This window comes from Lynx rufus, unplaced genomic scaffold (assembly GCF_022079265.1).
Source record: "Lynx rufus isolate CCGP_SWC_20201006 ecotype Redwood Valley unplaced genomic scaffold, mLynRuf1.p SCAF_3, whole genome shotgun sequence".
Taxonomy (NCBI): Eukaryota; Metazoa; Chordata; class Mammalia; order Carnivora; family Felidae; genus Lynx; species Lynx rufus.
The window spans coordinates 28018023-28032549 of record NW_025814845.1 but is presented as its reverse complement, the minus strand read 5'-3'; the positions used below and the strand labels follow the sequence as shown (position 1 = coordinate 28032549).

Here is a 14527-nt window from a genome sequence, read left to right as displayed (position 1 = left end):
AGAGTTACTGTCTCTTGAAAGGTTGATGTAATTTTTTTTTTTTGTAAATGGCAAATCCCTGAAATAGGAAAAAGGACATTCTACAATGTGAACAACAACTAAAAGGCAAGATAGAAAGCAAGGACTGGCCAGTTGCTCAAAACCAAACCAAACCAAACAAACAAACAAAAAAAAACACCTGTGAGAAAGCTGGTCCCAATTTTTAGATGTAAAACCTTTCCAGAGACCACAGCCTAAGACAGGTGCTCAGCAACCTTCACCTTTTTGAAAACAGTGGAGATTGCCAAGAGGCAAATAAACATGGTTACAGGGAAAAGGTGAGCCAATACCAGGCAGGGTCCAAGAAACAGCATAAAAGTGCAAAGCATCAAAAATAACTAAATATTTTATTTCCATTTTCCACTGTTCCTTTTTACCCATGCTTAAAGAAGTAAAATTTTGGGGGGGGGCTTAAAACTTGGTTTGTAACACCGAAGCTGTGACAATAAATAAACACAAACATTATTTAGCTAACATTATTAAAAATTAAATTAATGTCAGAGTTACCTGAAATTCTAATCCATAGTTTTCTCTGCAGAATTCTCTCAATTTAGGATACACATTTTCTCTTAGTGCCTGTCTTTCTGCTCCTGTGTCTGTGGTAGAAAAACAAACACATAGAGAGGGAGTTATGTCCACACATATGTATTTCTGGAAAAACAAGGTAAACTTACAATTAATATTAACATTAATATAACCAGATTGGGTGCCAACTGTGAAATGATGGGATATCTGACAAGCTGGGGAGCCCTGTTCCTAATAGGGGACGGGGAGTAGTGACCCCTCTTCCAGACACGCACAGGAAGCCTGAGGAACGGACGGGAGTCTCAATGGTCAGTTCTGTGTATGTGACAGGGCTGGGAATTCATATTTGAGCCTTTATGCCCACGCAGACCGTCACATGAATCTCTTAAATAGCCAGACGTGCTGTCTTTGGAAGAGACAGAAGAAAAAAATCATAGGGCTATTGGCTATGAGGTGTTTCAGCCCCATTACGTGTAAAAGTTACAAAATCACACACACACGCACACACACATTAATTTAGTTACCGATTTCCAAAAAAATTCAATCTCTATCATCATGCCTATAGTACTTAGAACTAATTAGACTTTTACAAAATTCAGTACGGCATCCATGCAATCAACACAACAGTGAGGAGGGACAAATTGTGGGAGCCAACATCCAAACTTGGTAGATTCCACTGGCCAATGGTTTAGCAGAGTAACGCCTGCCACCCTGGGCACAGGGACTGTTTATCAGAGAGGGGAATTGTGTCACATGTTCCACACCACGTAAAAACTTCAAAATCATGTTACAATTTATGTCATTAAAAAAAAAAAACCATACAAGAAGAAACAGAGAGCTTGAAACCGGAAGAACCACAGAATATGTATGTATTTAATGTCAAGTATTTTGCACAGAAAGGGCTTTCCAAAGCCACCTGTGCTGGGTGATTATCTGCATCGATGATGACGCTGTAAAATGCTTACAGCAAAGACAGGCTGTTCCCTGCTCAACTAACTTCAGTCAAAGAGGAGAACAGATTTTAAAAATTAGGTTAATGTCTTATCTCATAAAAATTGCCATTTGCCAAATGTACCTCAATCCCAGCCACAACTACAAAACATTTGCATACCGCATTTATAACTAAGAGCCAGTTTAAAAGACTTGCCTTATTATTCTCAAGTTCGTCTGTCCATGCAAATTCAACCATATGCCGTGCTGACCTACTCTACTTTCCTACTATTCTCAAGACTATTTTGAGATGTAAATAACCAATCTCAAGAGCCTGAAATGCAGCTGGAGGCTGACAAAGTGACAGAAACCCGTATTTACAGGGAAACCAGAAACTCAATACAAGGCTTCTAAATCACCATATGGTCCAAATGGTCAGAGTCTTTTCTAACCATAGATCCAGCATGGACCCTCAGTTTAAAAGGAAAGCTGGAGGACCGAGTGGTACATTTGAGCAGTGCCCACGTGCTGTTAAGGCACTAGTGGAGGCAGTATGCTAAGCTTTTACAGGGTTTTATCATCTCAGGATCAGAGCCCCATCCCCCTTTACCCCATTTTAGGGGCTGAAAACACTAACTTTGCAATAAAGCTGATTAATATTCAACCAATCTCTCTAAAAGGCTATACATGTTTAAAACACAAGTAACAAAAGTCACTTTAAAAATAAACAAATATTGGGGTGCCTGGGTGGCTCAGTCAGTTGAGTGTCCAACTCTTGGTTTCAGCTCAGATTATGATCTCATGGTTTAGGGGATCAAGTCCTGTGCTCTGCACTGACAGTGTAGAGCCTGCTTGGGATTCTCTCCTCCTCTCTTTCTGCCCTTCCCCTATTAGTGCGCACATGTGCACGTGGTCTCTCTCTCCCAAAATAAACAAACATTTAAAAATTAACATTAAAATTAAACAACTACTACCAGATGTGGAAGCTGGAAATAACATGCATGATATAATGATTATATTATTACATAATTAAGTAAACAAGGGCTATTAAGGTATACTGACGTAGTATCAAAGTAACATGAGAAACTATGAAATGATGGAAGGAGCAGAAATTATTTAATATGTTATTGTAACTCATTACTAGGTACAGCCATCTGAATGTGCCATATTATGAGGATAAGACAGAAATATAGTCTCTAATCTCTAATATTTACCAAATGCTTACTGTAGTCATGTATTAAGTATTTCTATTTATTCTAAGTATTTCTTAGTCCCTCTGACAACAACTCTCTGAAATGGGTAAAATTATTATTCCATTTTTTTTTTATAAGAGGAAACTGAAATACAGAGAAGTTATGAGACTTGCCTGAGTCATATGACCACTAAGTTAGAGAAGCTGGATTTGAATCTAGAGAGCCGTATGCTATAGTTCACTCTCACCAGAGGAAATATGCAACGGTGCAAAGAAACAATCTTTGAAAATGACACATAGACTAACTTCATAGAATGGTTAAGGAATGCTGAACTCACCTCTCATCTGGACTCTGCCTCTCTGTTCTCATTCTTGCCCCCTTCAAACCATTCTCCACAGAGGAGCCAGACTCCTCTTTTACAAATGCCAATCAGATCACAGAAAGCCCTCCAGGGGCTCTGCAAGGCACTTGGAATGACATCCATGCCTCTTACCTTGAATGTTCTCCCTCCCCCAAAGGGATCTCTTACCACTACTGGATTACACACCTACTCACGGCCTTCATGCTAGCTGTGACTTCCTCCTGTAATGGTTAGTCCTGTGATCATCTCAAGGCATCTCCTGTCATTCAAGTGTCAGTTTTAGAGCCACCTCCTCAGAGAGGCCTCTTTGAGCCCTCCATCTATGAACCACTCTCTGTCACATCACCTCTCAAGTCTTTTGCACATTACTCATCACTTTACTGTTGCTATTCAGTTACTATTTGTCTCCCCTACTGCAAGTGAGCTCAAAGAGTCAGAACCCTTCTGTTGTCTCGTTTACTGCGACATCGCCAGTGATCAGAGTTATGCTCGATTAAGAAATGAGTGAATGAAAAAAAAAAAAAAACCCACACATGCACCAGTGACCAAAATGAGCTGACAGGCAATGCTTCCTTGTAATTACCTCCGGAAACAGAAGGGCTTCCTACATCACAATTTGTCGCTGGATGGACCCAGAATCAAGACTAGGGGAAATTCTGGGAAATAAACGATGTGGCTTATAAAGTTGGTTTCATGAGGTAAGTGAATGGGCTGAAATACTGGTTTCTTTTTTGGTTTCTGTGTTTCTGGCAGAATCATTTTACCAAGTCATGTTGACCTTTCCTAAAAGTATGAAGAAAACATACGCACATATCTGACAGACGTTTTTTGTTACTACTTATGTTACAAAAAAGTCTCAGATTTTCCTATATTTGTATTAATAGGTGATGAGTGGCTCTGGAAATGGAAAAGTAATTAAGATAGAATGGATTAGTTATAATGGGTGGCAGATAAGCTGGCTTAATTATATTAAAAAACCTAATTCATACTAACAGCAAATCCGGATGGTTGGCAATTAAAAAAACATTAGAATGTCATAAACAGGAAAAATTAAGTTACAAAATGTCACACATAAAAAGAGACCTCTTTAAAAAGTGTAGGTCAGACACAAGGTATGTCATCATTTACTCTTTCTACATAGTCACTGCATCCATTTGTATCTGCCCAGCTCCTTAGCGCTTTGAAAAGATACATTAACACTTGGGCAGCACTACTAGGTTTTTAAGAAGTTGTTTTCTGTAATTCCTCAATGATCTCAGAGTTAATGATCGTTTCTAATGCCGTGTCTGAGTTACCCACAGGAAAAGCCTTAGTTGAGGGAGTATTATTAATCAATACCATTTATCCCACTTCATGAGGGATTTAGATTAATTCCAAATTTCTATCAAAAATAAAAGTGCCAAGGGCCATGCCCTGGGTGGCTCAGTCGGTCGGGCTTCCGACTTCAGCTCAGGTCATGATCTCACAGCTCGTGAGTTCGACCCTGCACCGGGCTTTGCAGTGACAGCAAGGAGCCTGCCTCGGATTCTCTGTCTCCCTCTCTCTCTGCCCCTCCCCAACTCGTTCTCTGTCTCTCAAAAATAAACATTAAAAAGAAATAAGTAAAAATGCCAACACGACCATGTTGCACTGGGACTTCTTACTGTCCCTGCCTCACCCAAACGTAAGGCCAGGGGCATTTGATTAAGTCGCTTCCATCCGCGCAGCTCAGAAAATTCATTTAGGATCCAGCCCACACCCTCTGCTACAACTGTTGTTCCAGCCCAGCCTCCCAGATTTCTGTACATCTGCCCTTGCCTGGGTTCTCTTTCTTCCCCTGGACACCCTACCTGGCTTCTGTTGTTTTTGTTTGGGTTGATTTCTTGTCTGATGGCTTCCAGAGGTTGGCTCCTCTCTACACCCTCTAAGCTCTCTGTGCCCAACCAGCCACGCTTACCCTTATATGTATCACCAAATCCTGTCAATTTGATCACAAACATCTTTTGAATCTGGCCACTCTCTAGTTTTGTACTCACCATCTCTCAACCCGAAGGGTCCCCAAGTCTCCTATTTGACTGACCTGTTATCTGTCCCTCCTCATTGCAGTCTTATACTCCAGAGAACAGATGGAGAGAAATCCAAGACAAAAGAAAAGCAATAACTAGTTTGATTAATGCAGGTCTTGGCTGGAATCTGGTGGCCCAGAAGATAAAGGCTGTAAAGTTCAGTAGACGTAAATGTGTTTTCTAGCTAAGTTCCATGTTCTACTGCTCTCTACCATGTACCCTCCTGGGTACATTTTCAGCTATTACTTGAACCCAACCCTTGTCCTTAATACATACTGCTTTCCATGCTCAGAATTCTTTATCCTTTCATCCCCTTTGCCTGGCAGACTTTGACCTTTCTTAGGCCCAATCAAAGGTAGTATACTTAGTGATTTCTTACTACTCAGAGGCAGGCATGCTCTGTCTAGCTCATCCCAGTGAGCACTGTGCTCACTCCTATGTATCATCATATACTATATTATAATTTTTAATTTGTCTCCCCTAATAGACTTGTGAGTTCATGACATGCTGGGACTTTCTCATTCACCTCTGCAATGTGGAAATTAAAGCAGACCCCAGTACACAGTCAATAAGTGAATGGGCAAACAGATGCTATCTACAATGAAAACATTGATTAATCCCAACTAAAGAATGTGTCTCCACAAAGCTAACACAAATCAAAATGCAATATCGTTTTCAAGTAATAACTGACTGTGTCTGCAGCATTAATAGTCGTGTGTGAATGTGGGGTGATGTTACAAAACATATGACAGAGTTTGGTATAGTGGGGAATTTATTAGATCCTCAATAAAATTCACTAAAACTGTCAAAATAAGCATTTTAATTCTCTGTAAATTCACCAAAGACCAAAGGCATAAAGCAAACTGGGAAATGACTTTAATGAAAAACTACTCAACTCTGGGTGAGAACAGTGAGAATCTATGGGACTGTCCCATTCCTCTTTAACTGCCACACCCCTTCCCATGTCAGAGAAGGTCAAGCTGTGAGTATCAACAACTTCATTGCTAGAGAGCGCTTGCTTGATCTGGAGCGGAGCATGGGAACACTCCATGGCCATCCGTGTTGTTGGCAGCAGCAGTGGTCTCAGAGGTAGAGAGACCTCTGTGGCTCAGCCAACCTATAGTTTCACCCAAATGTAAAAAGGAGACCAAGGAAATAAACAGTCATGGAAGGCCTTGTTAAGTTCTCTGCAAATTCCTAGCTGATGGGAAGGCTACCCACAAACACAAGAGAGACTGAAAGCTACCCTCGTATTTGTGGCTGACTTTGAGCCTGTGTACATAGGCAGTGTAAACATTAAGACTGGGTGGAAAGTAAAAGTTAGGATAGACTTAAACACTGGCTAAGCTTTGCAGGTGTTCCCCAGCCCATAGAAACTGGCAGAGAACAGAAGCCCTACTGGCTTGAGGCATTTGAGAAGAAACTCTTGAAGTCATTGACAGACATTAAGCTGCAGAGAAAAGTGGGTGATCCCTGGGAAGTCAGGCATATCTTCATCATCACCACCATCACCATCAAATAACTGGGCAGAGACAGCAGCAGCCTGCACTGTGGGGAACCGATGCCATGGATTTAGTCCAGGCAAGTAACTAAACAAACAAACAAAAAATGCCAACAAATTAAAAAACACCACTCAGAAGTAAAAATCAGAATCCAGATTTGTTACAGTGTATTACCTAAAATGTCTACTTTTTAACAAAAAATCTTGAGATATATAAAGAAACAGAAAAATGTGACACCTATTCAGGATAAAAAAGCAGTCAACAGAAATGAGCTGTGGGTGGTTCCTATATGAGATTTAGAGAACAAAGACTGCAAAACAGCTATTAAAGATGTATTCAGAGAACTTCAGGTCACCGTGTTTAAGGAAGAAAGAAAAATAAACAAGTTCCCAGAAACCTGTGGGCAGCAGCTGCTGGAGTGGTACATAGGTAAAGGGAGTCCCAGAAGGACAGGAGTAAGAGAAAGGAGGAAAATAATTTTGAAGAAATAATTGTGCAAATGTCCCAAATTTAATGGAAAACATTAATCTACACATCCATGAAGATGAAAGAACCCAAATATGTAATGACTAAGAGATCCACAGTTAGACACCCAGTCAAACAGTTGAAACCAAAGATAAAGAGCAAATCTTGAAAACAGCAAGCAAAAACTGACTCATCACACTAAGGGAAACAATACAATAAGGGTTGACTTCTCATGAGAAGGCATGGAAACCAGAAGGCAATGGAATGACATACTCAAATAATGGGGAAAAAAGGTCAACCAAGAGTTCCATATCTAATAAAACTATGTATAAAGAAAAAAAGACCTGGAGGACATGATGTTAATGAAATAAGACACAGAAAATTACTGCATGATTCCACTTACAGGTAGAATCTAAAATAGTCAAACTCACAGCAGCAGAGAATAGAATGATCGGTGCCAGGGGCTGAAGGGAGACATGGGAAGGGGTTGGTCAAAGGGTGTAAAGTTGCATTTAGGCAAGATGAAAAAGTAGATCTAAAATAGAGAGAGAAATGTGAATATAGTTAACAATACTGTATTTTAGGCTTTAAATTTGCCAAGATCCTAAGCATGATCACCAAAAAAAAAAAAAAAAAAAACAAAGGCTATGTGAAGTGATGAATATATTAATTGGCTTGATTGTGATTAATTCACAGTGTGTATCAAAACATCAAGTTGTACATCTTAAATATTTACAACTTGTCAACTGTACCTCCATAAACTTGAGAAAAGAAAGTGAAATAAGAACATTAACAAATTTAAAAAGATTGAGAAACGCTGCGGCTAGCAGATCTCCATTAAGAATTTACAAAAGAGGGGCAGCCAAGTGGCTCAGTCGGTTAAGTGTCCAACTTCGGCTCAGGTCACGATCATGCAGTTTGTCAGCTCAAGCCCCGTATCAGGCTCTGTGCTGACTGCTCAGAGCCTGGAGCCTGCTTCAGATTTTATGTTTCTCTCTCTGTCCCTCCCCTGCTTGCACTCTCTCTCTCTCTCAAATAAGTAAACATTAAAAATTTAAAAATATTAATTTAATATTAAAAATATTAAAAATAAAGTCCTCCAAACTGAAAAGAAATGGCATCAGACGTTAACAAATCCATACAAAGAATGAAAAGCACTGTGAAAAGTGTGTAAAAAAAAAGATTACATAATTATGTATTTTTTTCTGTATTCCTTTATATACTTTTTACAAATTTTTAATCATTTTATCTTCTTTTTAAAAAATGTTTTTAATGTTTATTTATTTTTGAGGCAGGGAGGAACAGAGCATGAATGTGGGAGGGTCAGAGAGAGAGGGAGACACAGAATCCGAAGCAAGCTCCAGGGTCTGAGCTGTCAGCACAGAGCCCGATGCGGGGCTCGAACTCACAGCCCTCAAGATCATGACCTGAGCCGAAGTCGGCCGCTTAACGGACTGAGCCACCCAGGCGCCTGTCATTTTATCTTCTTTAATCACGGTAAGTGTACTCTTTAATCCCTATCCCCCATTTCCCCCATCCTCCCATCCATCTCCCCCTGGTAAACATTGGTTTGTTCTTCATAGTTAAGAGTCTGTTTCTTGGTTTGTCTCTCTTTCCTTTGTTTTGTTTCTTAAATTCTACATATGCATGAGATCATGTGGTGCATGCCTTTCTCTGACTGACTTATTTTGCTTAGCATTATATTCTTTAGCTCCATCCATATTGTTGCAAATGGCAAGATTTCATTCTTTTTTGTGGATGAATAATATTCCATTGTGAATATATATCACAGTTCCTTTATCCATTCATCAATCAATGAACATCTGGGCTGCTTCCATAGTTCGGCCATTGTAAAAAATGCAGCAATACACATAGGAGTGCATGTATCCCTCTGAATTAGTGTTTTTGTATATTTTGGGTAAATACTCAGTGATGTAATTACCGGATTGTAAAGTAGTTCTGTTAATTTTTAAAGGAACTTCCATACCGTTTTCCAGAATGTCTGCATCAGTTTGCATTCCCACCAATGGTGCAAGAGGATTCCTTTTTCTCCACGTCATTGCCAACACTTGTTGTTTCCTGTGTTTTTGATTTTAGCCATTCTGAAGGATGTGAGGTAGTATCTTATTGTGGTTTTGATTTGTATTTCCCTGATGATGAGTGATGTTGAACATCTTTTCATGTGTCTGTTGGCCATGTGGATGTCTTCTTTGGAGAAATATCTGTTCATGTCTTCTGACCATTTTTAATTGAATTATTTGTTTTTTGGGTATTGAGTTGTAACAGCTCTTTATATATTTTGGAATCAAACTCTTTATCTGATATGTCATTTGCAAATATCTTCTATTTAGTTGGTTACCTCTTTTACATGCTTCTTGAAAAAAAAGACTAACACTGCACTGTTTGGTTTTAACAAACATACATATATATATATATATAACACATGCCAACAGTAACAGAAAACAGGGAGGAGAAAATGGAGCTATAGTGGCACAAAGTATGTTTTACCAGAATTAAGTTAGTATTCACCTAAAGTGTAATAAGTTAAGATAGATTTTATAATCCCTAGAGCATTAAAAAAGTAAATAAAAACAATATAACAAAGGAATTAAAATGATACACTAAAAGGGGCGCCTGTAGCTCAGTTGGTTAAGCATCAAACTCTTGATTTCGGCTCAGGATATGACTCCTGGCTTGTGAGACCGAGCCCTGCGTTGGGCTCTACACGGACAGCATGGAGCCTGCTTGGGATTCTCTCTCTTCCTCTCTTTCTGTCCCTCCCCTATGTGCTCTCACTCAAAATAAGTAAATTTAAAAAAAAATAAAAAGATACATTCAAATATTTTACAAAGAAGAGTGTAGAGTGAGAACAGATGAAGAAGAATGACATGAGTTATGTAGAAAACAAATAGCAAAAGGAGAAATAAACCCAAACACATCAATGATTACTTTAAGTAAGAATAAACGCTCAAATGGAAAAAGACTGTCAGTCTCCTGGATATGGATATTATCTATGGATAATGAAACCATATTCAATTGTATGCTATCTACAAGTGACACACTAGGTTTAAAAACACCAATAGGTTGAGGGACACCTGGGCGGCTCAGTTGGTTAAATGCCCAACTCTTGATTTCAGCTCAGATCATGACCTCACAATTCATGGGATCAAGCCCTGTGTCAGGCTCCAGCTTAGCCTGGAGCCTGCTTAAGATTCTCTCTCTCTTTCTCCCTCTGCCCCTCTCCCCGATCACTTCCTCTCTGTCTTTCAAAATAAGTAAGAATTTTTTTAAAAGAAAAAAAAAACAAGAAGTTGAAAGTAGAAGGATAGAAAAAAATAACATGAAAACAGTAACCAAAAGCAGACTGAATATATAAAATCAGACAAGACAGATTTTAAGAAACAATACTAGAGAAAAAAAAGAGCCATGATATAACAATTATAAACAGAGATGAAAAATATATAAAGCAAAAATTGACAGAAGTAAAAAGAGAAATAGACATTTCAACAACAGCTAATGATTTCTATGGTCTATTCTTAATAACAGATAAAACTACAAAACAGAAAATCAACAAGGATACAGAATATTTCAGCAACACTATCAAACAACTTGACCTAATTGACATTTGTAGAACTATCCCCCCCAAAAGACAGCAAAATGCATTTTTTCTAGTGCTCTGATAGGTCATATGCTAAACCACAAACAAGTCTTGTAAATTTAACAGTACTAAAATTGTAACAAATATGATCTATAATAGAATAAAAAATCAATAACAAAGATTTTTGGGAAACTCTCAGGTTTTTTTTTTTTTTATTTATTTATTCTGAGAGAGAGGTGGGGTTTAGGGGTAGAGAGAGAGGAAAGAGAGAATCTCAAGCAGGCTCTGTGCTGTCAGCACTGAGCCTGATATAGGGTTTGATGTGGGGCTTGATCTTAGAGATCATGACCTGAGCCAAAACTGAGTCAGATGCTTAATGGAGTGAGCCACACAGGCACCCCTGGAAACCTCCAGATATTTGGAAATTGAACAACACACTTCTAAAATACTCATGTACCAAAGATCAATGCAACAAGAGAGACAAATGTTTTGAAGTGAATAAAAACACATGTTAAAAGCCATGAAATGTAGTGATGAGAAAGAAATCTCTATCTTTAAATACCTATAACAAAAATGAAAGGTCTCAAATCAATAACTCAAGAGTCCACCTTCCCAGCAAAAGAAGAGCAAACTCAACCCAAAGCAAAGAAGAGGGGAAAAAATTAAGCATGAAAATCAATGAAATAGAAATCAGGAAAACAAAACACTCCCCACCAGAGAATCAGTAAAGTCAAAAGCTCGTTCTTTAAAAGATCAGTAACATTTATGAACTTTTGGCTAGGTTGACTAAGACAAAAAAAGACAAATGATCAAAATAGGAATGAAGGAGAAACCATATGGCATACTGACACTACTGAACTTTTAAAAATCGTCTCATGAAGAAAATCACCATTCTGGAGTGTTTAATTGGTAAATTATATCAATAAAGAAGAAATAATCCTTCACAAACACTTTCAGAAAACAGAGGAAGGAAAATAGTTTTCAATTCCTTCTTTAAGTCTGCTGTATTATCCTAAACCCAAAGCCAAAGATATCGAAAGAAAAAAAACACAAAACAAAAATTACAGACTAATATAACCCTCATGAACATAAATGCAAAAATCCTTTTCAAAATACTAGCAACCTTAGTTCAGCAACCTATATATCATGTCCAACGGGGGTTTGTTACAAGAAGGAGAGGTTAGTTTTAGTATTTGAAAATCATTAATGGAACATGCCATTACATTACACGAGGACATGACCATATGATCACTCCACAGATGCAGAAAAAAAAAATCATTTGACAAAATCGAATACCCATTCAGGACAAAAACTTGGCTACAGGAACAGAGAGGAATCTTCCTCATTCTGGTAAAGGGCATCTGCACAAAACTCTACAGCTAGCACCATGCTTCATGGTGTAAAAACTGAATGGCTTCTACCTGTGATCAGGAACACTTCCTTGTCACATCTATTCAGCATTTTACTGGTTCCAGTCAGTGCAGTGAAGAACAATAAAAAATAAAAAATAAAATAATAATAATAATAAAAAAGAAAGGCAATAACATTGGAAATAAGCAAATATAACCATTTTTATTCTCAAATGACAAGATCTTCTATATGGAAAGTCAGGAATCCAGAGGAAAAATTTCAGTAACTGATAAACAAGTTCAGCAAAGTTGCTGGATATTCCATACAAAATCAATCATATTTTTTTATACTCACCCCAATCCAGAAATGAAATATAAAAACTGCACTTACAGTAGCATTAAAATAATAAAACACTGAAAAATAAATATAACAAAAGAAATGCAAGACATACTGCGTTTATAAACTATAAAACCTTGCTGAAAGATCTAAATAGACATTTCATCTTCAAGAGTTGGAAGACTCAAAATTGTCAGAATGACAATCCTTACCAAATACTGGCCTGAGATTCTCTAAAATCATCTACAGATCCTACACAATCCCTATCAAAATCCCAGCACATTTTGCAACTATTTTTTGAGTACCATCATTAACATGAAATAAAAGGTACACCTTAGTCAATCTTGCCCATTACCTGCTCTGTAAGGTACACCGACTGGTATCAGAGAGGACAGTGGACAGACTGAGTGTGGTTCTGGAACCAAACTTCCTAGGTCTGAATTCCAGCTCCTTCATGCACCAGCTGTATGATCTCTGCCAAATTACTAAATCTTTCTGGGTTTCCGTTTATTTTTCACTTGTCACATGCAATCAACATTACTAATATCAGCCTTAGGAGGTGTTGGGAGTACTTAAACACACCTGGTGTATGATAAATGCTCAATAAATGTTTGCAATTACTTTATCACACAATTTGAGGGTCAAATATTTATTAAAGCAGTTTTTTTAAACTTATGACAATTTTCAGTACTGAAAGAGTAACAGTAAAGTAGCCACAACAATCATATCTTGTCCCACATCATATTACTCAAAATGATTGAATTTTCAGGGTGCCTGGGTGGCTTAGTCAGTTAAGCATCTAACTTTTTTAATTTTTTTAATGTTTATTTATTTTTGAGAGAGACAGAGCATGAGCTGGGGAGGCGCAGACACACACACACACACACACACACACACACACACACACACACACAATCTGAAGCAGGCCCGATGCGGGAGTCGAACCCACAGACTGCGAGATCATGACCTGAGCTGAAATCGGATGTCCAACCGACTGAGCCACCCGGTCGCCCAAGCATCTATTAATTTTGGCTCAGATCATGATTCCTGCGGGGTTCATCTGGTTGAGCATCCGTCTCTTGATTTCGGCTCAAGTCATGATCTTGCAGTCGCGAGATCCAGCCCTGGGTTGGGCTCTGCACAGAGCATGGAGCCTGCTTGAGATTCTCTCTCGCCCCCTTCCTCTGCCTCTACCTTGCTCATGTGTGCTCCCTCCCTCTCTCTCAAAAAAAAAAAAAAAAAAAAAAAGATTAAATTATCTAGATATTTTTTAAAGCCTTAGAGAAAACCATTAAAATATAATTGTTTTAAATCTAAGATTTTTTAAAAATACAAATTTAGTTTTAAAAATATATAAACTTATTCTTCTAATTATCAGTTTATGAAAATACTCTTAAAAACTTCCAGTAGGAATTCAGTATTATTTCTATACCTAAATACATTTTAGGAAAAAAGAAATCATAAAAGGTAATAATGGACTTGTTTCTGATAATGTTGAATAAAAGAAACCTGTACAAGTATCACACTAAACACAACTAAATGCAGCATAAAATATTTAAAAATATTTTTATATGTGTCACACAGATGGAAAAAACTAAGCAATGCACAGAGGTCCAAGGCATAGTGAATCTCAGAAATTAGGAGATCCCTGAGGCCAGCTTTTAGTTATTTGCTGTTAAATCAGTCATCTCTACTGTTGGGTATTTGGTCAAAGCACAGAGCCCCAAAGTGATGGGTGTAACAGGATAACTATGGAAAAGGCTATGACCCCACAGACCTGTATCTTGAATGTGAGGATGACTCAAAAATAAATCAGCAAGAAAAACTGTGACCATCATATCTGCATAAGGTGAAAGAAAAAGCAATCTCCCTGATGCATGTAATCACAAGCTGGGCTTCCTACAGGTTAGTAGTGCAAATTCATCTTATTTACGGTCTAATAAATCTTAAGTCTGTAATTTATTTTTAAATAGTCCCATTCTGATATTGACCCCTGGTGCCTGAAAAGCATACTTTTTAACAATGTCTTAATGAAATCCAGAAAATTAAATGTTCTAAGGAATATTAAGCCTTACCCATTTCCTATCAACACATATGCAAACAAAAATCAATAAAAACACAAAGAAATTAACGCACCATGAATTGAAACAAACAACCCAGGTGAATCAGATCCACACAGCACT

General features: G+C 38.0%; 1 protein-coding gene across 1 annotated transcript in view; it reads right to left on the bottom strand.

The window, feature by feature from the left end:
• NWD2 (NACHT and WD repeat domain containing 2) overlaps window positions 1–14527 on the bottom strand; it is a 186332-nt gene that overhangs the window by 105286 nt on the left and 66519 nt on the right. Inside the window, exon 2 of the mRNA XM_047090717.1 lies at window positions 547–635. Within this exon, the coding sequence (XP_046946673.1) occupies window positions 547–635 (89 nt within the window). The remainder of the gene's footprint in view (window positions 1–546; window positions 636–14527) is intronic.